The sequence below is a fragment of the Echiichthys vipera genome (genome assembly GCF_963691815.1).
Source record: "Echiichthys vipera genome assembly, chromosome: 1".
NCBI lineage: Eukaryota > Metazoa > Chordata > Actinopteri > Perciformes > Trachinidae > Echiichthys > Echiichthys vipera.
This window is the reverse complement of record NC_139826.1, coordinates 1,501,886-1,526,374: the sequence shown is the minus strand read 5'-3', so window position 1 is coordinate 1,526,374 and position 24,489 is coordinate 1,501,886. Positions and strand designations below refer to the sequence as shown.

General features: G+C 41.4%; 1 protein-coding gene across 1 annotated transcript; it reads left to right on the top strand.

The window, feature by feature from the left end:
• Positions 1 to 224: 224 nt before the first annotated feature.
• vstm2b (V-set and transmembrane domain containing 2B) lies at positions 225 to 22,640 on the top strand (the record flags this gene model as incomplete). Its single annotated transcript, XM_083917317.1, has 4 exons — positions 225 to 371; positions 1,612 to 1,641; positions 2,495 to 2,933; positions 22,552 to 22,640. Exons 1-4 carry the CDS (start codon positions 240 to 242, stop codon positions 22,638 to 22,640), a joined length of 690 nt encoding a protein of 229 aa, XP_083773443.1. The 5' UTR covers positions 225 to 239.
• Between the last annotated feature and the right edge of the window lie 1,849 nt (positions 22,641 to 24,489).

Sequence of the window (24,489 nt, the reverse complement as noted above, 5' to 3'; positions counted from 1 at the left end):
GGTGGGGGACTCAATGGCAGACTATAGATGCAGTGTGCGCAATGGCAGGAGAATGAATGGCTGGACTCTGGATTGTTTTAGGCTCATTAGAGGTGTTTTACACTCACATCACATTGCCATCCCACTCATTAATATGTGCTTCCGTGTCTTGCCTCTCTTTTCATTACCCTTCATATACCAAAGCTGCATTTACTGAAGTCCCTAAAGATGTGAGTGTGGGGGAGGGAGATGATGTGGAAATGCCCTGCGCCTTCAAGGCTGTCAGCTCAGCACCCATGTCTTTGGAGATCCAGTGGTGGTACCTGAAGGAGGATGTGCCTAAAGAACTCCCACATGAGCTGCAGATCAGTGCCCCGGCCAACAGAGCCAAGGTAGCTGCAACACTGACCACAACACAGACACCATACATAACTCAGGTGTGTGTGTGTGTGTGTGTGTGTGTGTGTGTGTGTGTGTGTGTGTGTGTGTGTGTGTGTGTGTGTGTGTGTGTGTGTGTTTTGTCAGTGACAGTAGAGCAGCAAAGATTAATTGATTAGTTGTTAACTATTAAATTAATCACCAACTATTTTGATAATCGAACAATCAGTTTGAGTCATTTTTATAAAGATTACATGTCTAATTTTCTGCTTTATTTCCTCCTATGCCAGTAAACTGAATATCTTTGAGTTGTGGAAAAAACTAGAAGTTTGAGGACGTCATCTTGGACTTTCGGAAACACTAAAAATCTTTTAAACTACTAACTAACTAATCTATTAATGGAGAAAACGATTGAAACAATTGACAGATTATTCGACGATGATGATAATGATTAGTTGCAGCCCTACAGTATAATGACAGTCTATATCTGCCCTATAGAACCGCAACATCTTTGAAGCACAGTAAAGATGCTTCAAAGATGTTGAGCAGCTAAAACCCAGCAGCTAAAAATCTGATGATATGCAGCTGTCAGTTGCACTTCTACAGTGTAAATCTGCCAATGATCAACATTTGTACACCTTGCATGTCTGCATTCGCACTGGCCTGCATTTGTAAATCCACAGGATGCAAATCTGCATCTGTAAATCTGTAAATGGTAGATATGTGAGCCTGATGCAGTGTGTTCCACTTCCTAAATTTTTTTCAAGAATCACCAGCTTTTGTCAGCTGTCCACCCTGTGCATTACTCAATGGTTGCTGAAAGGGCACTTGTTGGTTATCAACACCGTTACATTCCTCTCAGGTCCGCTGCATCAAACCGTCATGATAGGATATTGCAGCACACGATGGGAATTACTTGTCCCTTCAGCATGACAAATCAGTCTTTTTCCGTTGTCTGAGGAGTCAGGGACGATCACATCTGCTGCATTTTCTCTGCGCTTTAAGCAGATTAACACATGCAGCGGGGGTAAAGAGTGCAGAGGAAAAAGGGAAGCGTGAGAGAGGGGTTATCAATGGCGTCTCTTAGAAATGTACGCAGCCAGCTCTGCTCATACCATTTGCTCTCTCTCTCTTACCAAATTAAATGATAATCTTGTGTTATTGTTGTCAATAATGTGCATCTCTGAGTAATATAACAGTTGATGCTCTGTGAATTAGTAAACATGCTGTGATTCACAATGATTTATTTTTCAGGTTGTTCCAAGGGAAGCCACAAAAATCAGTGTAAGTGAACACTTCTCTGGCTGCACACACTGAAGAGTGTTGATCAGCAGACCTTTATTTATATACATACCTTTATAAATTACATGTTCATCATGTTCTTGTTTTTTAAACAAAAAATCCCTTAGCATGTCTTAATGTCCTTACTGACATAGTGGAGTGCATTAGGATTTAAGGTGAAGGGTAACATTGTAACATGCTCCTCTTTTAATGCTGAATCCCTTTCTGTGTCAGTCCATGACACCATGAACACCTGAAACTCACTGAAACGGCTTCTAGTTTTTTTGCCATAGTCTTTTATTTGCTCTTCTAATCCTTACTGGTTAATGAAAGTTTGATCCTCTCAAAATCTGACAGCTGTCCTAGGTTCTTCAGACTTGTTTAATCTCGTTTTCAGAGCTCTAAAATAGTGTAAGTGTTTTACATTCTGTGGTAGGTTGAGCTTTGGTAATATGTGTTTTTGTGCTGTTGAAGTGTACGCCTGTTAGGGAGCATTGAGGCTCTATAAGCACTAATGTGTAGGTCTGCTGAGAGGCTAATGCAGGATCAGGAGTTGTGCTTTTGTTGATGCCTATGCCTCCATTTCTACTTATAAAACAAGAAGCGACCCTTTTTAAGCCAGTGATTAATGCGCACTAAAATACTGGTAGTTGTTGAAGCTAAGGCTGGGAGATGATTCAATAATTCTATAATTTCATATAGTAGACTATTTATTTGTTTAATTATTAGAAACATGCTGCATCATGATGTAGATCATTCTTCAGATATGAAATGACCTATATAGATAATTATGGTCGTGCAAGGGTTGTCAATTACCATGTTTCAGTGTTTCTTCCTTCCTTTGCCTCGGTTCCAGACTGTGCGTGTTCAGGGCAACGCCATCTCCCACCGCCTCAGCCTGTCCAAGGTGAAAAAGGAAGACGAGGGAGTGTACGAGTGCCGTGTGTCTGACCTGTGGGCCGATGAGACTCAGGAATTTACGGTTAATGCCATGCTGCACGTCATGCTTGGTGACGGCATGGTGGCCGAGGAGGCTGTGTCGCACATCCAGAACCGCTGGCCACTCAGGAATACCAACACAGTGCTGGGAGGGGGTGGGGCAGGGAAGGCCACCTCAGAGCCTGGCCAGGGTTTGGCAGGAGGGCAGAGGTTAGGGCAGGGGAAGCACCCAGGGCCTCAGCAGGCTCAGCCTGGCCTCCTCCCTTCCATTTCATCCACCACCACCTCTGTGGCCAAGTCGTCAGCTTCATCACTGCTAGGGAAAGCAGCCATCCTCCGGCAGCATCTTGGAGCTGGTGAGTGTGTTGGAGGGAGGGTGGAAGTAACAGAATCACAGGGACCCCTAGTGGTATTAGAAGGAAGGGACCACCTGAGATTTATGACAGCTCAACAGACAGATCTGGCTGCTGTGCTGCTCTGCATCTGTATCAAGGTTAATCCATTTTAGTAACTCAAATCTGAGCAAATGTGCTGTTATTTCTCTCTGACAAGGACCCTTTATCTGTGTGCTGTTGTGGAGAATATTCCAGTACATGTGTATAATTAATGCTATATTCTTACTTAGATACAAGCCTGGAGTCTTCGTAATTCCCATGTTATGTAGTACATCACATTACTAAAAATAATATCCTGTTAATGCAAATATTCTGAAATGATTTATAATCCAGTGACGTTACTTTCAATAGGCCATATTTGGAAATAGAGAGATATAGTATGTAGAAGGATGTTGTAATAAAATAAAGAATAGAGTAATAAATAAAGTATATTTCATATGAATATAATGTCTAAAATATAAGTTGCCTGCAATATTAGGCATGTTACATCCATATTTTATTATTTCTAGTCTCTTGAGCACCAACCTTGTTTTGACACATTTTACATCTACCTGCTTAAGCTTATTAGAGCTTGTTATATTATCACTTCATCATAACAATTACATTTTTCTTGTTCTTCAAATTCGGAAGCTAACCTACATGAGAGCATGCATATTTGTCTTTTGTCTTATGCATGTGTCCTCTGATGAGTGTGATCGCCCAACTCAGCTGCTATGTACCTCTACCTCTGCCAACCGCTTAGCAGATGGCACGGGGAAGAATGGAAGAAGGGTGGAGAGTTGTGATCCACCTCCCCAAGGCTCTTCTACCTGCCCCAGTTCTGTTCCATGAAGCATACTTGGGAATAATTAAAACTCATTGAAGTCTGGTGGAGTCCTGTCAGCCGTGCTGCTGATGCAGAGAATAGTCAGTCAGCCCTGTACGACAGATGTTGGGTGCAGGAGTGAAACTCCAGCTATTATACCTCCATGTGCTGACAATATGTTGCTAAATGACAGGGGCTAATCAGTGGTGTGGGAGGTATTACCTGTGTCCAGATCTCAAGGGTCTCAGATTGTCAGGTTCTCCGTCTTGTATGCCTATTATCTAGTTCGTCGTCTTTTTCCTAGTTTATTTTGCAGGTTTCTCCACTTGTGCCCTGTCTTCCAATCTGGGATTGTCTCCCTTTCCCTGATTGGTGCCACCTGTGTTGCCCTCACCAGCTGTGTCTTGTCCGTGATTAGTCTGTCTTTATGTACACTGGTCCCCTGTTTGTTCTTTGTTGTAGATTGTGGTAGTTTATTGTAGTCCGTTGTTTTTCCGCTGTCAGTTTATGGTGGAAGTTTTGCTTATTGCATCATACCTGTACGTTTTGTTTTGGAATTAAACCTTTCATTATTTCATATCAGGTCAGTTTTTTGTTGCCTTTTTGCTTTAGGGTCCTCGCTCTGTACTGCTCCCGTGACAGAATGAACCAACCACAAAAGAAGATGGACCAAGCAGAGCCCTTATTATTTTCTGTTAAGAAAGCCCCAAACCCTTACATAGGATCCTGTTTGGCCCTGGGAAGACCTAGATCCTTCTTGTTCCCTGTCTTCCTGTCTGTGATTGTCTCCCTTCTCCTAATTTGTGCCACCTGTGTTGCCCTCACCAGCCGTAATTAGTCTCTTTATGCGTTGACTCATTGTTGTAGATTGTGGTAGTTGTTGTAGTTCAGTGTTTGTCAGTTTATTGTAGAAGCTTTGCTTGTTTGATCATACCTGACGTACCCAGTCAGTATTTTTTTTGTTGCCTTTTTTGCCTTTGGGTCCTCACTCCGTACTGCTCCTATGACACATGTTTTTCACTCAGATGGCTCACGTCAATAGTTACACAGATTAAAATGGGTATCTGTCTGTAGCCGCTGTCAAGCTTGTGTCTAGCTGCCTCTCATGGACCTTTTATGCTTCGAGTCTTTTAACGACAATATGCGTGTAACTTGAGGTTGATCGAAAATAAAGACTGACTGTACCCGTAAACTGTAACCTACAATGTACATTTAATGACAGTTTCATTGTCTGTCCTGCTGCTGGACGCTTTGAAATTTGTGGCCCAGACGACTGATTCACTCACTTTAGTGTCACATGGACACTCCGTACGCAAGTGTGATCAAGACATGGCTTTAGAGGTTATATCCTGCTCTTATGTGTAATTTTAGAAGACTCAGTCCACTTTGATCAGTCATTCAGGGCGATGACATTCATCATGTATGTAGAGCCTTTTATTTAAGATGTATGAAAGACTGTCTCATATTTGGATGATGGATTCATAACGTGCAAACATTTTTACAATTATCACTTAAATTGATAAAGCTTTGTTTGCATGTGTCAAAACATATTTGATGCTCAAGATTTAATTTTTGCAAAAAGTGATTTAAAAAGTATTTAATTTCTGTGACATTCTATAGATAGACATTGAAACTGTAGTGAAAGGTGTAATGTTGCTGGTATGGCTGTAAGATAATGAGGCAGAACCGGAAGAGGTTCAGTGAGGTAGGCGGTACGGCCATGGCTCAAGGACTATCATTTTAACAGGGAACCTATGCCTGCAAGAGGATAAAAAAGACTACAACATAAATGTTCCACCAAAATAACTGACAAGTTTTTCTACACTTGAGCTGAAGTAATGTGTGCTCATCTCCTTCAGTGATTGCAGGCAATAGGGAACAGTGTAGTGCTTATTGTAATAAGGATAGGGACTATGGAGGGAAAAAAAGCAAACAGCTGCACCCACTCCAAACATTGCAGTCATAATGAGGAAACCCCTCTGGTGTCCAGACATGCTGAGACAGCCTGAAAAAGTTGGAACATTACCTAACTGAACACAATGCGTGTTTACTTTTCAGCAACAGTTAGCTTTATTTGTACTGGTTCCCCAAAAAGCATTGTCTTAGACTCTCAGGATATATCCAGTGTCGTCATTCTCTGTTTCAACAGTGCGCTAGCTAAAGTGAAGCTTTCTGCATGATGATCAGAGTATATAAAGCTGGAGGTAAGTTTGGTTTTAATGAGTTATTTGATGTTGTGATTGTGTGGCTGTATGGGCGGGACCATTCGGTCACTACTGTGCACATTTGGGCACCAACATCCATGTCTGGGATATTTAGGCTTCACTTTTCAGTGGAAAGAAGTGTCGTCCATCTTAATATACTACCCACTGGGTGAGATGGGTTAGGGTGGGTGCAGGGTAAGTGGGCTCAATTTGTTTTGCAGTCTGATGGCCAGAGGATAAGAAAAAACTGCCTCAGCCTAAAGCTCCTGCATTTACACTCCTGCGCCTCCTGCCAGACCAGTGACTGTGGTGGTGTCAGCACATTTCTAGATGGGCTTGTGTGAGGCGACACAGTTGTAGGTGAATATTGTGTAGAGAAGGCCTAATCCACTGGCGGCCAGCGGTTAAATCAGCGAGCTAACTCAGTAAATCAGTTCTGTGCATAGTTCAGTATATGCAAATAACACTTTAAGCATATTTACCCATTTTGAAAACGGCAAAACATTCTCAAAATAACAGGTGAATCACTCAAAAGGAAAGGTTCTCTACTTCCTGTTTTGGCTCTTCACTTCACGTGTTGTCTTGTGTTATTTCCTCTGCAGCACTTCTCAATGTGGGGATACCTAGAAGGGCACAGTGCCATCCAGTGGCTTTAGTGTCAATCCCCTCCTTTCTCTACCAGTGGTACAGCTACACATGGCTAACAAATATCCAGGTCAATGATGTCATCTGACCTTCACTGTGACAGAGTACCTAACTCACATCAGCAGAGGGAGGAGGACAGGACAGGAGGGAGGACTGATAGGTAGATAGATGGATAGATCTACTTTATTGATCCCAAGCTAGGAAATTGCAGTGCAGCAGATACATAAAAAAATGTAGAAATAGGCAGTTGTAGTGCAATTGTAGTGCAAAGTAAACATATAATAATATAAGGTGCAGTGGACAGATTATGTAAAAAACACAAGGTGCTTGAAGACTGTGTTGTAAAAAAGTTTTAGCTGTTATTGTACCGTGTGATGGCATGTGGCAGGAAAGATTTTGAGTATCTGTCCCTTCGACAGTAGCGCTGGAGCAGCCTGTGTGAGAAGGTGCTCCACTGTCTGACCACTGTGTGATGGAGAGGGTGCTGATTATTGTAAATGATGGCTAAGTTTATTCCAGAGCTGGGACCAAGTTATTGTCATGCAAGTCATAAGTAAGTCTCAAGGCTTTGCCCTCAATTCCCGAGTCAAGTCCAATGTCAAGACTGGCATGTCTCAAGTCACGTCCAAAGTCCTAAAGTTTGAGTTTTGAGTCCTTTTGAGTCAATTTAACCACAGAGCAATAATATTTTTAACCAGTTCATCTATGCTTTTAAAATCTGTATTTATTTATTAAAACTAGTGCAATTGAAATTGCAGGAAAAAAAGTACTGAAATTACACTATTAACCAGTCATTTTTAACAATGAACTCACATTGCTATTACATATTGCACTTTAACTAGTTCCACAGCAATTTCTTTCCTGTCTTGATCTCATCTGCTTACATCAGGAAGCCTACATCAATCGTGTGTGTGTGTGTGTGTGTGTGTGTGTGTGTGTGTGTGTGTGTGTGTGTGTGTGTGTGTGTGTGTGTGTGTGTGTGTGTGTGTGTGTGTGTGTGTGTGTGTGTGTGTGTGTGTGTGTGTGTGTGTGTGTGTGTGTGTGTGTGTGTGTGTGTGTGTGTGTGTGTGTGTGTGTGAGAATAAATACATGATCATAACAATGAACAGGGTTGTGCTTTTTATATGTCAGGGCCCTATGCTGCATTGCATTTGCAAAAGACCAAATTGGCCAAAAGTATGATGCCACCATAGCTGGAAAGTCGGAGCACTGGAGGCAGGCACTGCCAAGGTTCTCTACATTTTGTCAAGTCGAGTCTAAAGGCATCAAATTCATGACTCGAGTCTGACTTGATTCCAAGTCATGTGACTTGAGTCCACACTTCTGGTTTATTCAGCGTTCTCGTCTCTACCACAGACTCAAAAGACTCCAGCATGAGACCAACTACAGAGCCAGCCTTCTTGTTGATTTTATCAAGTCTGTTGGTGTCAGTGGCTCTGATGCCGCTGCCCCAACACACAGCAAAGAAAATTGCACTGGCAAGCACCGACTGGTAGAAGATCTTCAACATCTTGCTGCACATGTTGAATGATCTCAGCTTCCTCAGGAAATAGTCTGCTCATCCCCTTCTTGTACACGGCCTCAGTGTTAGATTTCCAGTCCAGTCTGTTATCAATCACCACTCCCAAGTATTTGTAGTCCTCCACCTCTTCCACCACCTCCCCCCTATTTCGTAGTGCCTGTGAAGGCATCCTCTTCTTCCTGCCGAAGTCGATCACCATCTCTCTGGTCTTGTCTCGGATATTTGAGTTCTAAGAAATTACCAAATAGAAACATGGACAAGAGCATGGCTGTGTAAAAATTGTGCAAGGAAGAATTCACCTCCCACTGGAGCTCTTCAGCCTCCAAACATGCTGCAGCTAATGTGAGTCCCTCAAGAGCGTTGTCTGTGCTGCCATTAGTTGATGGATCATTTTTGTTTCTGTGTCTTTGAAAACATGGAGAAAAAGCACTCTGTTTAACTGTTTATTTTATGCCAAGGATATTATTCTGAATATCTTTGCAATGTTGGTTGTTGAGAAAGTTGTTTCCACCTTTCTTGAATATACCGTACTAAGCACTGTTTTATTTTTATAAACTAGATGTAAAAGTTAACAAAACAGTTAGTGCTCACTGATAAATTTCTTGTTTAAACTAATTTTTGTGTTTATTCATTAAGTCATATACCAAAATCCATTTAAATTGAAAAATGTTGCTTCTTATGTCAAGTATTTATATGCGATTAATCATGGTTAATTTATTACAAAGCCTCTGATTAATTAGATTCATTTTTTTAATCGTGTCCCACAACTAATAAATACATTCTAATCCCATTCTGAATTTATTCTTTTTTGAAATTGCATTTTTCCTGAAAGCAATTGTTTAAAAATGAAATAACCAAGAGTATCGATAAAGAGTAGTATCATTAAAATCCTAGTGATACCCCTCACTAATTATGACTGAAATTGTGTTGCTGAGAATAATTGCTCAGGACAAATGGCTGGCCCCCATGCCCTTAGCTTTCTGAAAATGTGGCCAAACTCATATTTCATTTGTCTCTCTCATTCAGACAGATTTGGGTTTAGGTAATGTTTCATTGCTGTGATTGGTTGTCAGGGCTGGCATAGCTAACCTGACTTTCGCCAGATGAATTTCAGCCTTGACTCCGCCCAGCTCCACTCAACCATCTGGGATCGCTTCATAGGGAAGTGATTTCAGGTGGTTGAGCCAATCAGGACCGCCGGGCAGGGGTTTTATAGATGCGACATAGCAGAGAAGCGACTGCTTCGGACAACAATGGCGGCTCGCATCGAGGCAGCAGGCGTCAACACCAATTCTGCTATTTCATCCGTGTTGTCCAATCTAGCGAATCTTTCTTCTTTAAAAGAACACCAGAGAATGGCTATGAAGGCTTTTGTTGGTGCAATCGATGTTTTCGCCTGCCGCTCTCATCAGCCCCATGGGTTGGTTTAGATTACAGTGGTTGAAGTAGAACGTCAATAAAGATGACGGACAAGCGGTTTATCCAATCATATGCAAGGATATTTGATAAGGCCCAGCCTCCTGAAATCACTTTGCTATTGAGCAATCCCAGATGAATGAGTGAAGCGAGGAGGAACAGAATTCATCTGGAGTGAATCAGGTTACGGCATGGGGCCCTAAGTAGGATTTGTTTTGGGGCCTTCAGCTCAAATAATGCTATTATCAAAAATGAGAAGAAATTCAAAATAAAGTACTAACTCTAACATTGAGGTCTGCTCTCCACATTTCTACCTCTCAGAAATTACTTCACTTTTCCACTTTACCCTTTAATTGATGTTTTCTGGCTTTTCTGGAGGCAAATGTGTTTATGACATCACTGTAAGATATCTGATGGCCTATTGTGTCGTTGATGAGTTAATAAGTGCAAGTCCACCCTTTCTTGTGCCATCGAAGAGCTTAAGTAGTTTGAGCTTAGGAAAAGCTCTGTTCTGCAGATGCAACAGTCACATGGGGAGTGCAGGTTATCCAAAGCTACCCAAAGATCTAACTCATATCTCATTTTAAGAGAAGTAAGGGAGAAGCTCAAATGTTGTCATCTGGTCTTAGCACTCCAATATTGTCTGTAACTTCTCCCAGAAGGCTGTCCTCCAAAGACTGCATGCTGCGGTCTACCACTGCGTTAAAAAATTATAATTCCAGTCTCCTCAATGCATCTGCTTGAGGCTCATCAGCTGCCTAAAAGACAATGTTTTTGTGGACCGCAACTTCTTTTCCTTCCTCTCTGTGTTCATTTGTTCACAAATTTCTTTTGCCGAGACCTGTGCATCCTTAAAACCAGTGGTCCTGTAACATGTGGGCGTACCCTTAGTGTTGACAAGCCAAAACCAGTAGATTTAGGAGATTGGAGTAATCCCAAAAGGTGTTCCTTATATTTCAGGTGTTTTGCCAATACTAACAGTGGGCATGTGTATGGCATAATACTGTATTTGGAAGTATGAAGTCTTCCACCATTGTGTCTAGTATTTTGTCACTCTGGATTGTTTTTCCCAAATATGTGATATACTTCGCTCCACTGTCAATTCCTCTCACATGATCTTTCAAAACAGGATCAAATTTAGCCATTTTAAACTGAAGTTTCCCTTTACAGGGAGTGGCCCTCTCCTTACCAGATCAGTCCTTTTTGAGTTAGACGGAATAGATGACTACTCAACTTGGTCAACCGGAGGAGCTGCTAATCCATGGTGTATGTTCTGGAAGATGCTGAAAAAGTAGATGTGACATCTATCTTAATGACCTGATAAGTTGAAGGACCTATAAGGAAATAAAAAAAAAAATTCTAAATGAGAAATCTTTATCTCAGGATATTCTAGAGTAAACTGAGCAATGTGGGAATTTTACACACAAAACTTTAGTAAATTCAGAAGGACCTCACAGAGTTATATATTGCGTAATTCAAATTCTACAGGAGGCTTTCTGGAGTCAGCAGAGTCGTTGGTAGTTTAGTGCGCCAGCAGGCATTTATTAGTAGGAGAACATCAGAATGATACAGACGTCTGGAGAAATGTTCTATTCTCTATCTAGAGTAACTGTGAACACACAGTACCCGTGATCAGAGTCAAGAAGTTCTGATATCTATTCTATCTGCTCCAGCATATAAACTTGTTACAAAGGCGTGGTTATGTGTCTGCTTGTGCATATGTTTATTTCAGAAGTAGCAGTCCTCCAGCCTCCATCTTCCTCGCTGCGCGTAGGAGTAGCTTCTGTATAGCAGGAGTCTTCTTCTTTATCTGTGAAGAAAGCACAACATGTACAGCAATTTCCCTAATCTCAACTAACTTTGCCAGGTGCATATTTGCAACATGGCTTGTTCATTGTCTTTGTGACCTTGACCGACTGACTGTTCGTGTGCTTTTGGAGAAAGCAGAAAAGCTTGAGTCAAAAGTTTGTGTGCTTTGCTGTAAGAAGAAAAGCTTGAGCTTGGACTAATAATTATTAATCATTAATAATACACACGTTAACATATGATTATTAATTCTTCAATCATTGATTATCACACTCTTATTAATCATTACTGATACACATGCTAACACATGGTTATTAATTGAATCATTACTAATACACACACTAACACATGATTATGATACTTCACACAATGATTTTTAATCCTTCAGCAACTAAGAAATACTGCTGTGTTTTATTTAACATACCAGCCACATTGGACACTGAAGAGACAGTATCAGTGGATGCGGGAAAGTGTTCCTTACCTGCAGAGGAGGATGAACCTAAAATGAAAACCATAATAAAAAGCTAGATATGTTAAATATCATAGTAAAGATCTCCTGGGCACTGCCGAGGTGCTGTTGAGCAAGGCACCGAACCCCCAACTGCTCGGGGCACCGGTCACTGGCAGCCCCCTCGCTCTAACATCTCTCCATTGGTTGCATGTATATAGGTCCTGTCTGAGCATGTGTGTTTATTTCGGGCCTGTGTGTGTGTAATATGAAAAGAATAATAGAGTGAAAATTGAATTTCCCCATTCGCGGGACTAATAAAGGAATTCTTCTTCTTCTTCTTCTCCTTCCAACAACCCACTTCAGACACGGTCGCAATAACAAAAAGCAAGTAACCTAATAACATGTAACAAAAGTAGATAACGTAAGATAAAGTAAGAAAGAATAAATAATAATAATCAAAAAATTAAAAAAATAAAAAGGAAAAGAAAGAGAAAAACCCACTAAAACGAATAGCAAAAATAATTAATGTAATTCAAGAAAGAGAAAGACAACAAAAAATAAATAAATAAGGGGGGGGGGGGGTCTCTCCCTCCAGCACTAGGAAGTGTAAGCATCATCAGGAATAACAGTGATTCTATTGCTAATAAAAGCCAGCAGTGGGTCCCAGGTTTGGTGGTCAGCTAGGGACTGCTTAAGGCCGTTACAAGCGTCACTGTGACTAGGGTATATCATAGCCAATTTAGCGTTGGTGAAATGGGCTCTGTGAAGTACCTTTCACTGTAGTAGGCCGTGCCTGGCACAAATCGAAGACCAGTTTCAGAATGTCCCTCCACTGGTCATCAGTAATGTCTACCCCCAAATCCTTTTCCCATGCATTTTTAGGTGAGGCAGTGGGGACTGGGCTCAGAAGAGGAATCCTATTATAAATGACAGATATCAGCCGTTTGTGTTGTACATTGAGAGACAGGAATTGGTCCATCTCAGCTTCAGGGGGTGGTTCGGAAAATGTGGGAATTGCTTTTGGATAAAATGTCTCATTTGAAGGTACCGAAAAGGCTATTAGGCAGGCTGTATTCGTCCGACATAGATGCAAAGGACGCAAAAAACCCTTTATCATACAGGTCCTTAAGAGTTTTGATGCCCTTATCTGACCATATGCGGAATGCAGGGTTGGTGCAGGAAGGAAGATACGCATGATTATTCAAAACTGGGGCAAAGACCGAAGACCTTTGCAAGCCGTACTGCTTCCTGAACTGGATCCAAATTTCAATGGCATTAACGACAACTGGATTGGATGAGACCTTGTGGGCAGTTATGGGGAGCTGTGAGCAAATCGTAGAGTGCAAAGAGCAGGAGGAAAATGCTATCTCAGTATGAGCCCATGGCGGGCACGCGTCTGCCACTTCACTGCGGAGCCAATATAAAAGTTTATTAATGTTGCAAGCCCAGAAGTAGTTGCGGAAACTAGGGAGTGCTAGTCCACCTTCAGGTTTAGGGAGTTGAAGAATATGTTTTTTGATACAGGCTGGCTTATTTTGCCAGATAAAGGTGTTAAGTTGTTGGTCCAGGTTAGTGAAGAACGATTTGTTGAAATGACCATCTTAATAAGATTAACCTGGCCTGCAAGGGACAGGGGGAGGCTTGCCCATCTAGATAAGTCTGACTTGCATTTATCCAATAGTGGCTGGAAGTTCGTTTGAAAAAGGTCCCTGAAGGAGCTGGTGATAAATACCCCCAAATACTTGAACCCTTAGTTCTGTTAGCTGTTTTTAAAGGGTCATATGGATTGTGGGAGTGATTTCGCCAAGTTGTTGACAAAGAATAACTCACTTTTCTGAATATTCAATACCCCGATAGGTGTCCAAACTGATTCAGGATTGCTAAAACTGGGGGGAGGGAGGTTGTGGGGTTTGAAATAAATAAGAGAAGGTCATCGGCATGTAAGGAGAGTTTGTGGACCAGGCCAAAACGAGGAATGCCTTTAAAACTCATTATGGGTTTTAAGGGCGCACTCACACTGTCGTTCTGTACAGGGCCAAAACCGGTTTTTCAGCTAAAGCCTAGTACCTTTAAGCAGTGTGAGTGCACCCCTTCCGCGCATAACAGCCGCCCACGGCCCGCTTGAAAGAGGTGGGCTTTAGCGGAGCCGTTTGCACATGTACGAGCACAAGCGTGCGCACGTGTACGAGCACGAGCACGAGCCCTACGGCGGTAGCGTTATGTGCGCCTGTTCGGACATAGTAAATAGAAGGACGGACCATGCGCGGACATTTAACAACAACAACAATGGCGGTGAAAGGTTCACGTTGGTGTGATGCGGAGGTGGAGTGTTTACTGCAGATTTGGTCGGATGAAAATATTCAAAAACAGTCGACAAGACGCACAAAAACTCAGAGGTCTGTGGAAAGATTTGTAAACAAAGCCACACACACGCGATCAATGCGTGTGACGTGTTACGGCGTGATGTCGTATGGACAGCAAGAAGCATTGGCCGAGGCCCAGGTAGTGTGAGTACAAATGGGGCTGGGGCGCGGGGGGAGAGGGAGGGGGGACAAGTACCCTAAAGCCCGGGTCGCGGTGCGGAAGGACAGTGTGAGTGCGCCCTAAGACAGATGGCTAACGGCTCGATGGCTATGTTGAACAACAAGGGTGAGAGCGGGCAGCCCTGCAGGGTCCCACGCCTGAGAGGGAAACAGGCTGAATGGACACCGTTAGTGTTTACAGATGCAGAGGGGGTTGCATACAGGAGCCCCACTCTACCCGGTCGAAGGCCGAAGAATTTTAGAGATTAGTCTGAAAGCACTAGCTGCACGGGCCTGCTGCGCCAGGAGTCTGCCTGCCTTATCTCCCTGCCTTATCTCCCTGCTCAAAAAAAGTTTTGTTTAGATTGTCGTAGCTGTCTCTCCACTACGCATGTCATTAAGAGGCTGTGTTCTGAATGTAGTAGTAGCCGTTTCTTATATAGAGCGGGGGATGGAGAGAGAGTAAGTTCCATCGAGTTTTATTTGCAATTTCCTCCACAATTTCCCCAAACCTAGCCCGTTCCGTCCCTTCTCATTTGGGAAATATAAGATATCATTTGTCCTCGAACAGTACTTTTAAGTGCTTCCCATAGAGTGCCGCTGCTGTAATCAGGGGTGTCATTAAACTCTATGTAAGAGCGGATTTGAGATGCAACAAAATCTTTAAACTTACTATCCGACAATAAGTTTTGGCTGAACCTCCACGGTGAACGTGGAATTGTATCTCGTGGGAAACTAACCACTAACGGTGGTAGGAGCGTGGTCACAAGTGACTATTTGGTGATATTCACATGCATTTACGCAGTTGAGGAGGTTGTTATCGATTAAGAAGAAATCAATTTGGGAGAATGTGTGGTGTACATGGGGAAAAAAAGGAGAAAGCTTTCCCATTGGGGTTTCTAAACCTACAGGGATTAGAAATTCCCAACTGTGATGCATATGTTTTTACTGTTTGATGTGATTTGGACAGTGTAACCTGTGTAGGAGAAGATCTGTCAAGAGTCACATCCTGCACCAGGTTGAAGTCTCCGCCTATGATAATGCGATGACTGTCAGCGTTTGGGATTTTGGAGAATAGCCTTGTAAAAAACTGTTCATTGTCCCAGCTGGGCGCATAAACCGAAACCAAGACCACTGGTGTGTTCTGGAGTGTGCCCGGAACTATGACATAGCTGCCTTCAGTATTTAGGATTACATTTGTTGGCTTAAACAGGACCCTTTTATGAATATTGATAGCTGCCCCTCTAACTCTATCTGTAAATTTCGTGAGGAATAGGTGGCTCATCCACGCCCTCTTAATACGTGTGGTGTCGGCTGTTTTGAGGTGTGTGTAGAAAAAACACATTCTGAGCTCTCTAGCTCGAACTAAGCAGTAAACTGAACTTCCGGGGTCTCCTCCCTAAACAAACAGTGTTTGACCCCTTAAAATCACATCAGAATAATAGTAAGGAATAAAACATAGAAATAGTATTAATAATTATGCCAGAAAAGACATTAAATTAGTCAGCAGAGGGTGCCAAGATGTCATGGGGCAGACAGGTCATGAGGGTATTTTTCTACCTCAGTTCAGATGAATAGAATGCATTTATGAAACCCTCCACCCTGGTCTGGTCAGGCTTGGGCTTGGGCAGAGAATCTAAACTCTACATCGCACACTACTGGGCTGCTTACTGGCTGCCAAATGCTACACACAAATGAAACATAACTAACTAATAAATAAATAAGGATTGTTTCCGACTTGTGTGATTCAAACATATCCAAAAGCAAAAAAATGTTTGACAAAAGACAGATGTAATAATTTCCAACACCAAATATTCTGATTCAATCGACATTTGTTGCCGTTCAGCTTTTCAAAAATAGACAATGACATTTTGTTTTTAAAAACTTGCCGCACACAAAGGGAGGCATGCATGCATGCACCTAGCAGCACCATGAATAACATTTATTCAGCAGAACTCCATTGTGCATTCGCACCACTATGGCACTGCTCTCACGCCGTCGCCTGGTGGCTGGTGTTGCAGCAGCTGCTCTGCGAGCAATCAGCATAGAACGTGTTCAATGTAACCTCTCCACACACATGTTCACGTGAAGTGAAGATGATGTCAACAGTACCGTTACAAACAGGACTGAATAACGTAGTTACAGTAGATGGTCCCCAGTGTTATAATTTGACAACCTGACAGACGGTCCCCAGATGTTCCCGTCATTGTAAAAAATATTAAAGAACTTATGGTACAGCCATATCAGCATATTTAATGACAAAACCAGGACTGTCCCTGATTAAATGATGTGTTTGTTGACATACACATACAATTTTGTCACCCAAATAATTAGTTGATTTAATCGACATATCTGTAAAACGGAGTTGCTCCACAAAAACATTTCTGAGAATTAAACACCCCCCTTCATGCACTACAGCTTATACAACACAAAAGCGACAGAGCTGGTGGACTCAGCAGTTCCAACACTAGCTACCAATAGGCTAAACTGCTAAAGAGCTGCAAATACCATGGCTAGCTAACATTTATGCATGCAAACTAAAAAGTTACTTTTGCCTTGCCGTTTTTCTCACTTTCCATTTTCTTTTTCTTTCACTTATCTGCTCCAGAGGGATATGTCCTTTTTTGCGACATTGCTATTTTACAGTTTCAAAGCAGAGTTCAGTCCCTAGCTTGCAAAAAACGTCGGTCTGGTCATTGATGGTGTGAAATGGGCATGGAGATGTATAGTTACCTCTGCTCCAGCAGAAGCAGGTATTTATTATTTTTTTAGATAAATATTTCTAACCAGGACAGATTAGCAATAGCATTGAAATTCATATTTCAAAATAATAATAACGTTTTTTTCTCCCAGCAGAACACCAAGGAATCTTGTACAACACAATAAGTCATGGGGATGGTATTGATTACAATTTCTATCTGTTACTTAAACTAAAAGTCAGTTTAACAGGTGAAGTGAAGATAATCTTGTCGGTAGCCTAGCCTACAAACTGGTTTGGAAGTGCTTGAGACGCTAACGTCAGAAACATTTGGTGTTATTGTGTTTTTAGGTGAGCTAGACCTAAGAATCCTCCATAAAACAGATCAGTGATGCTGTTTTGCCCTTGCTGTTCTCTGTGAAGTGATGTACATTAATGTACGCCGGGAGTGAGCGCTGCATCCACTGCACTGAACTTCATTAGCCCGCCGCTAAATGAGAAAAGAAAGAAAAAGGGAAGACACTGTGTCATATATCATTGTTTTTCTTAAAGCAATATCGTCAGTAGGGGAATTTAAATATCGCCCAACCCTATTTTGAGGTTAGATTTCTAATCCTGACAGACTGCAGCCAGTTACAGAGTGTGGGATTCAGACTAGGGTTGTACAGGTTGTTTGTGAGTCTGTGGGGGAGGACTGTATTAAAGGTTGATCCGTAATGAATGGAGAGCATCCTGATGTAAGCCTCTTTGTTTTTCCAGGCAGGAGAGAGCTATGTGCAGGGCTGCAGGGATAGTGTCCTCAGTGGATCTGTTGGTGTGGTGAGCATGCTGTAGACTAGTGTAGAGGGTCCAGTCACTCAGGCGTGTTACTCTGGATGTGGGCCAGAATCGCTCTCTCAAAGTGCTTCATTATGATGGGAGTGAGTGAAAGTGGCCGAGTTCCTTTTGGTGACCAGGATGATGGTGCTGGTTTTAAAGCAGGTTGTTTCCTACTCAAAGGAAGGGTTAAAGATGGAGGTCAAAACATCATCCAGTTCTGTAGTAAATGTCCTGCGGGCCCGCCCTGGGTTGATATCTCGGATTAATTCTCCTCATAACTTTGTGTACATCATGTTGATGTCTGTGGTGGTCTTTGCATGTTCTGAGTGTGTGAGTATTTCATCGTATTACGTGAACAAGGTTTCCATAGGAACATAGCCGTCATGTTGATAGGATCAACAACAGTCCTTGTCCTCCTATTCAGTCTATGACCATGTCCTTGGTTTTGGTCATGTTCAGCAATAGGAAGTTCCCTTAAGAACTTCACTAGTTGAAGAGCCCTGTCTGGAATGGGGGTTGGCTGATGGAAATGATTCAAAATGAGGGGCTCGAAAAATATGGCTTGAGAAATATGAGCATCACTTTAATAGATATTGTAAAACACTACAGTGACATTGGACTGTATGAATTATCTTCATTTTATCAAGGTAAATATTAGTAAAAGATCATAAAAAAAATCATTTTTTAATTAAGATACCTGTTACCCACAGGTAAAATGTAACTAACTTACACAATTACTGTACAGTACAAGTTTGAGGTTCTTGTTTTTCATTTGAGTATTTTCTTTTCTTGCTACTTCTATATACTTCTACTCCACTACAATTCAGCGGGAAATATTCTACTTTTTACTCCACTACATGTATCTTATAACTTCAGTTACTATTTACTTTATCAGTTTTTGCATATGAAAAATATGAGGGGTGTATAAAATATTGTAAAAAAAAAAAAGCCATCTCAAGATATACTCTTAACGCAGAGTAAACACACAGGCTTCACAGTGACAGTCATAAACAAATAATTATATGTCCATTCACAGTTGAATTGTTGGTGTTCTGACTGAAATGATTGCATGAACACCAACAACAGGCGCGAAAGGGAGCTCAGTTAGCTGTTTCAGAGAGGATGCAGAAGAGGGAAGATAGTTGCTCTGAGACTGTGTTGCGCAGAGATGCCAGAGAGGACAGTATTCAACATCGGCTACTACGGCCGGGAATTATATTTTTAACATAGGCTCCTACTCAAAGGAATAGCCCCGCTCTAGACCAGCTAATGAGTGGTGGAGTGGTGTCAATATGCAAACGTATGTTGAAGGGTGTTTCCACATCAATGTGGTGATTCCACATCAAAGACCAGCCTTTCTGTGACTTTCATAACATGTCAGGGCAACTGGTCAACAGTCATGGAGGTTGAGGGGAGATGCCTTCAGCTAAATAAATGTGATGTAATGTTCTTCATTCTCACACACACACAGACACACACACACACGCACACACACGCACACACACACACAGAGGCATCAGTATGGAGATATGTCAGAGGTGTACTGAAGAACAGCCCCGGAGCAGTTAGGGTTCCTTTGCCCAGCTCAAGGGCAACCTCGGCTGTGCCCAGGAGGTGAACTGGCAGCTTTAGTCCGTGCTGGACTTCACCGTCCATATGAAGTAAGCCTACCCACTTAGCTATGACCCATTATATCTACTTTAATTGAAGTTGTACTCCATAAGATTTGAGATACCTTGTTTTTAGCGGCCTCTTTGGCAGTAAGATGTAACTGCAGGTGAGCCTGTCCTTTCAGAGCCTCCATCTTGTCACGTTCATGGTCACTATGTGTGTTGACTTTTTTTTATTTTTGCCTTTTTGTAAACTTTATTGACACATTACACAAGTACTTCTGCCCTTACTAATGAAATGAAGAAGTTGGAAGTTCCCAATTTCTGATTACAAGCGAACTCAGCATAACCGTTAGTGACATGATCTGGGCCGACAGACCAACCACTGTCAGCAGCGTCACTAACATGGCGGCCTATTTACATCTAGCCCAGGAATAAGAATAGGTGTCACAATGCCAAAAATTCAGTGTCGGTGCCAATAACAGTGAAATTACACGATTTTTGATGCCAATTCGATACTACTGTAAAGAAAAAGAAAGAAGGATTTTCCAAGATCCCATAACATATTACAGTACAACCATTGGTCATAGTGCAACAACTTAAGATTCACATACACGCTTTACCAACAGTAGATGTAGTCACTTTGACAGACATGGTGGTGGCAAGTAGTTGATTTTAAAACATTAACATACAAATATTTGTAAACATTTGCAAAAGTATTTAGTTGGGAAGACTGACTGAAATGTAAAGAGGCGTGCTGACTGATTAGCTAAGGCTGCATTACTACGAAGTACAGGCTAACGTTAAATCTACGGCACACATTATATGCTATATAACATAAGGTATAATTGCAACAGATGTGTCCGCAAGCCATCCAAACATCATGTAACATGTATTTTGACAGATAAAAAAAGAAAATGTTAACTCGTTAACTTGTTTGGATGTTTTTAATCTATAAATCAAAAATCACCTTGAATTAGTATGTACCGTAGCTGTCCTACTTAATGCCTCCTATTTAGTTTTTCATTACAATGTTAAACAAAACGTTACCTATCTGATCCGTCTTTATAGTTTTGTTTGAGGAAATGTGTCTGTCATGTTTTTGAACGTTGCTTGTTGGTATGGTAAATGCTAAAAAGGAAGTGTTGTCTCCCCTTGTCTGATGACCGAGGTAGCATTGTTTGCATAGTGGCTTCTGTGGATTGAGTACGCCACGGTTATTTGCCTCATACGCAAAGTACTTCCATAACGTTACACGGCTCATGATGCCTTTTTTATCAACGAGTCGAGGCTAAGTGATTGCTGTAGTTTACTTCCACATAGGGTTTGTTATGCCACATGAGTTCCAATCATCATTGTTTTAACTCACTCTTTGATAGATACTAACTTAAAAGACAATAAATCGATGAAAATATTACGGAGTACAACTTTAATAGTTGGGATGGGATCTTTTAAGAAAATCATCCTTCTCTGAAATGATCCCTGGTTTTCCTTGTGATTAATAAGGTTTATTTATTAAACAAGTTGTTGTTGATGAATGCAATCTAGAATTGATATTCAGTTTTATAAAAATGCTTACTTTGATATTTGATGTGAAATTGTCACCTTGGACAGGTTTTGTTTATTATTCCTGATTGAAAAAAAGCATTAGATGAAATGGATTGTACTGGAGTAGCATAAAGCATGTGCAGATTTGAATCTAAAAATACTCCTGATTATTGTGGTGGTGGGAGCTGATATTTTCCCATTTGAGTCCTGGAGTAGACTGTCAGTGGGACAGACTGGTGTCTATTAAAAATGAAATCAAGTTGATCTGCTCTAACAGCAGATGAAAGTTCACTCTCTGCTCAGCTGACTGAGTGGCAGATGATGTTCATCAGATACTCAAACCTTCGTTTGTCATTTCAAACCAAACCTAAGTTGATCCCTGGCAATGAAAATTTGGGCACAACCTGGGTCGCAACCCAGGAGGAATGTATATCAATTGCCTGGTACTGGTACTGTAGTGTGGCATTAATTTTGAGATTGACCCGTGTCCGACCCAGCTCACGGCCTGGATCACAAAGCAGAGTCAGTCCACACGGGTTAACCCTTTCAAACACAAAATCAACCCAGGTTCAACTCTGGTTGAGACCCTCAGTGTGAACACAACATCAGACTGGAGTATGTTTGTAAATGTATTTGTATGTATTCAGTGTCTGACATTACTCTCCCCTGAACATTACTTGTTGGATAATGCAACTTAAGTAGTGAGCTTTAGGAAGGTCACTGACACATTATTATATATAAATACAGTCCCCTCAAATAGGCCTACTTCTATTTCCCAGTCGCAGTGAACATGCACACACTGATATCACAAGCTGTCTGACTCTTACATGTTTAGCTGAGAGCTACTTTTAGATAAAGAATTTGATTATATTCAATTATTAAATATTATTATGCATTGAATTTAAACGTATACTATGCAGGATATTCCTAAAAAAGAAAATCTGCTTCAAGTGAAGTAAAAATTCAAGAAAGACACAAAGAGAGAAGTAATATGTATTACTGGGCAGACAGAACTGTACGTTAGTTTTTTATCCTGAGCAGAAAGGAGTTAGAAATATTGGAAAATAGGTGTTTTGTATTTGTATTTCTGTACATTTTTAGGATTGTTGCTCTGTGACAGGTATTAGTTTTCAAAGGTATAAATGCTTTATGTTATTATAAAGTTGACAGGCGAAAGAGAACTAAACTGTTAGCTTCTGAAATAATTAAGTTACTGTTCTGCTCTGCTCCCAAATGTCAACATTTTAGAGAATGTAATTGATATATTCCTTAATGTATATTCCTTAATGTATATGCTCCAACGATGTTCCTGACCACGCCTCATTTTAAGGCCAACAGACCCATGGGAGCACAGATGGGCGCAAGTGCATTTGCTACTTATACAATGTGGGCGCTGGGCGTGACAACTGAGTCTGTTTGAAATTAGCAATGACAGTTGTTAATTGATCAGACTTTAGAAACATTAATAAATGCAATAAGTCTAAACGTTATTTTCAGAAGACTCATTTTCTTTTACCTTTCCCACTCATCCAGGTTGCGGTGTGATGAGCACCATGGACCCCCTCCCCTGCATCACTCTCCTGTTCCTGCATAAACTCATTCCCTTCCTGTTGGCTCATTGAAGAGACCACAACCAAAAGGATGTTGACCTGCAACGCTCTCTCACTTTCTATACCAAAAAACAAAACAAAAACAAGCAGCAGTCAGTGCTCACCAGGCAAGAAGGGGTCACATTAAATCAATGTTTACCGTTGCAACAAATCACTGCAGGAAGGGTAAGCAATGAAAAAAGGACGGAGGAGTCGGACAGAAGAGACTTAAAAAAACAGAGGAGACTTGGTCAGACTTGAAACAGATGGAAACTAGGACTAAGCAGAGTGTGGAGAAGAGAAATATGCTTACTATGAATGATGGGAGCATTCCCACTTATTCACGCAGCCTATACAGCGCGGCCACATGAAGCGCTGCTTCTGCTCTGCACCTGCTTCATGCATGGCCCTCCTCAATGACTCCACATTCACATTTCTTTTGCACCATTTTTACTGTAAATCCTGTTCATCTGACGGCACAGATCACTTCAATGTTCTGACTTAGTCACACGTTCTGATCACTGATCATTGATGTATTTTCTGTAGCCATGTAAGTTTTCTCCATCATACAGAACTACTGTTAACTACCATCCAGTGTGTTAATCTGATGTAAACCATGTATACCCTCCTCCTACACACACACACACACACACACACACACACACACACGCACACACTTACTTTTGTTTTTATAGCTGTGTTCTATGATATAAACAAATGAGCTGATATATTTTGATTAAGATAAGGCACATTTTACCATTGTTGTTGCTAATCACCTCCAATAACGTTTATTTTTATTAAATATATGGAGATCAAAGTTAGACGTTTAATTTCTATGAGACAAAAAGTGATTTATTGCTAACTTGCCCACGGCAGTTGAGATGGTTTATTGTTTTTGTAATTAAAGGTAGATTATAAAAGTGTTGCATGGTAAAGGTTTTCTTTCACCACTGAGGGTTATTCACAGTAGCAAAAGAAAATCGCCATCGGAAGTTGGGAAGAACCTGTGCAATTCTCTGCTGCTCCAACACTGCTCCAACAGCAGTGGGAAACTTCAACTTTGGAAAAAACTGAATGCGAATCACACAAACCTTTATCTCATGAGGAATACTTGTGATTTACATTGTGGTCATTGGTTAGAGCCCTAGTTAGAGCAACTTACGTTATATTTGACAATAACACCACATTGAGTTAATTTACTCATTGACAGAAGCGTCAAATGTGAGCTAGCTAAGCATTGTTAGTTTAGTTGACATTACTTATTCACTGTGTTAGCTAGGTTAAGTGTGAACCAAAACTTAGCATGCTGTTGGGACAAAGTACTCTCTGTTAATATTCTTGATCCACTTCTGGCGAACATCTGTACACCCAGGGAATTGATGTAGACCGTACGGCATCAGACAGGGGAACTCTTCATGAGGTAAAGGTTTGAATCCATGTAGACTCTACTGCCTCAGACAGGGGCACTCTTCATGAGGTAAAGGTTTGTGTCATTCATTCAGTAGGTTTCCAAAGTTTCCCACTGCTGTTGGAGCATTTGAGAATTGCACAGGTTCTACCCACCTTCCTAGGCATCGTTTTCAAAAGTAATGCTGCTTAAAAAGTACAGGTAAAAGTAGAAAAGTTTCACTTATAATGACAGCCCCCATTCAAGTGCACGCATACTGGAGGGGGACGCCACCCCAGTAATGGCGGCGCCGCCGCCTCAGCTGCCTGATTCAGCTTTTGGAGTAGCGCAAATCAATGTCCCGCTGTGTGGCCAATCATGTAACTGGCTATCAGACTTGTTACAGTCCATATGAGGTGTCATCACACATACAGGGTGTGTGAATGCAGCCAGAGTTTTCGGACTAACAAATCTTCCAATAATCCTGATCAGTAG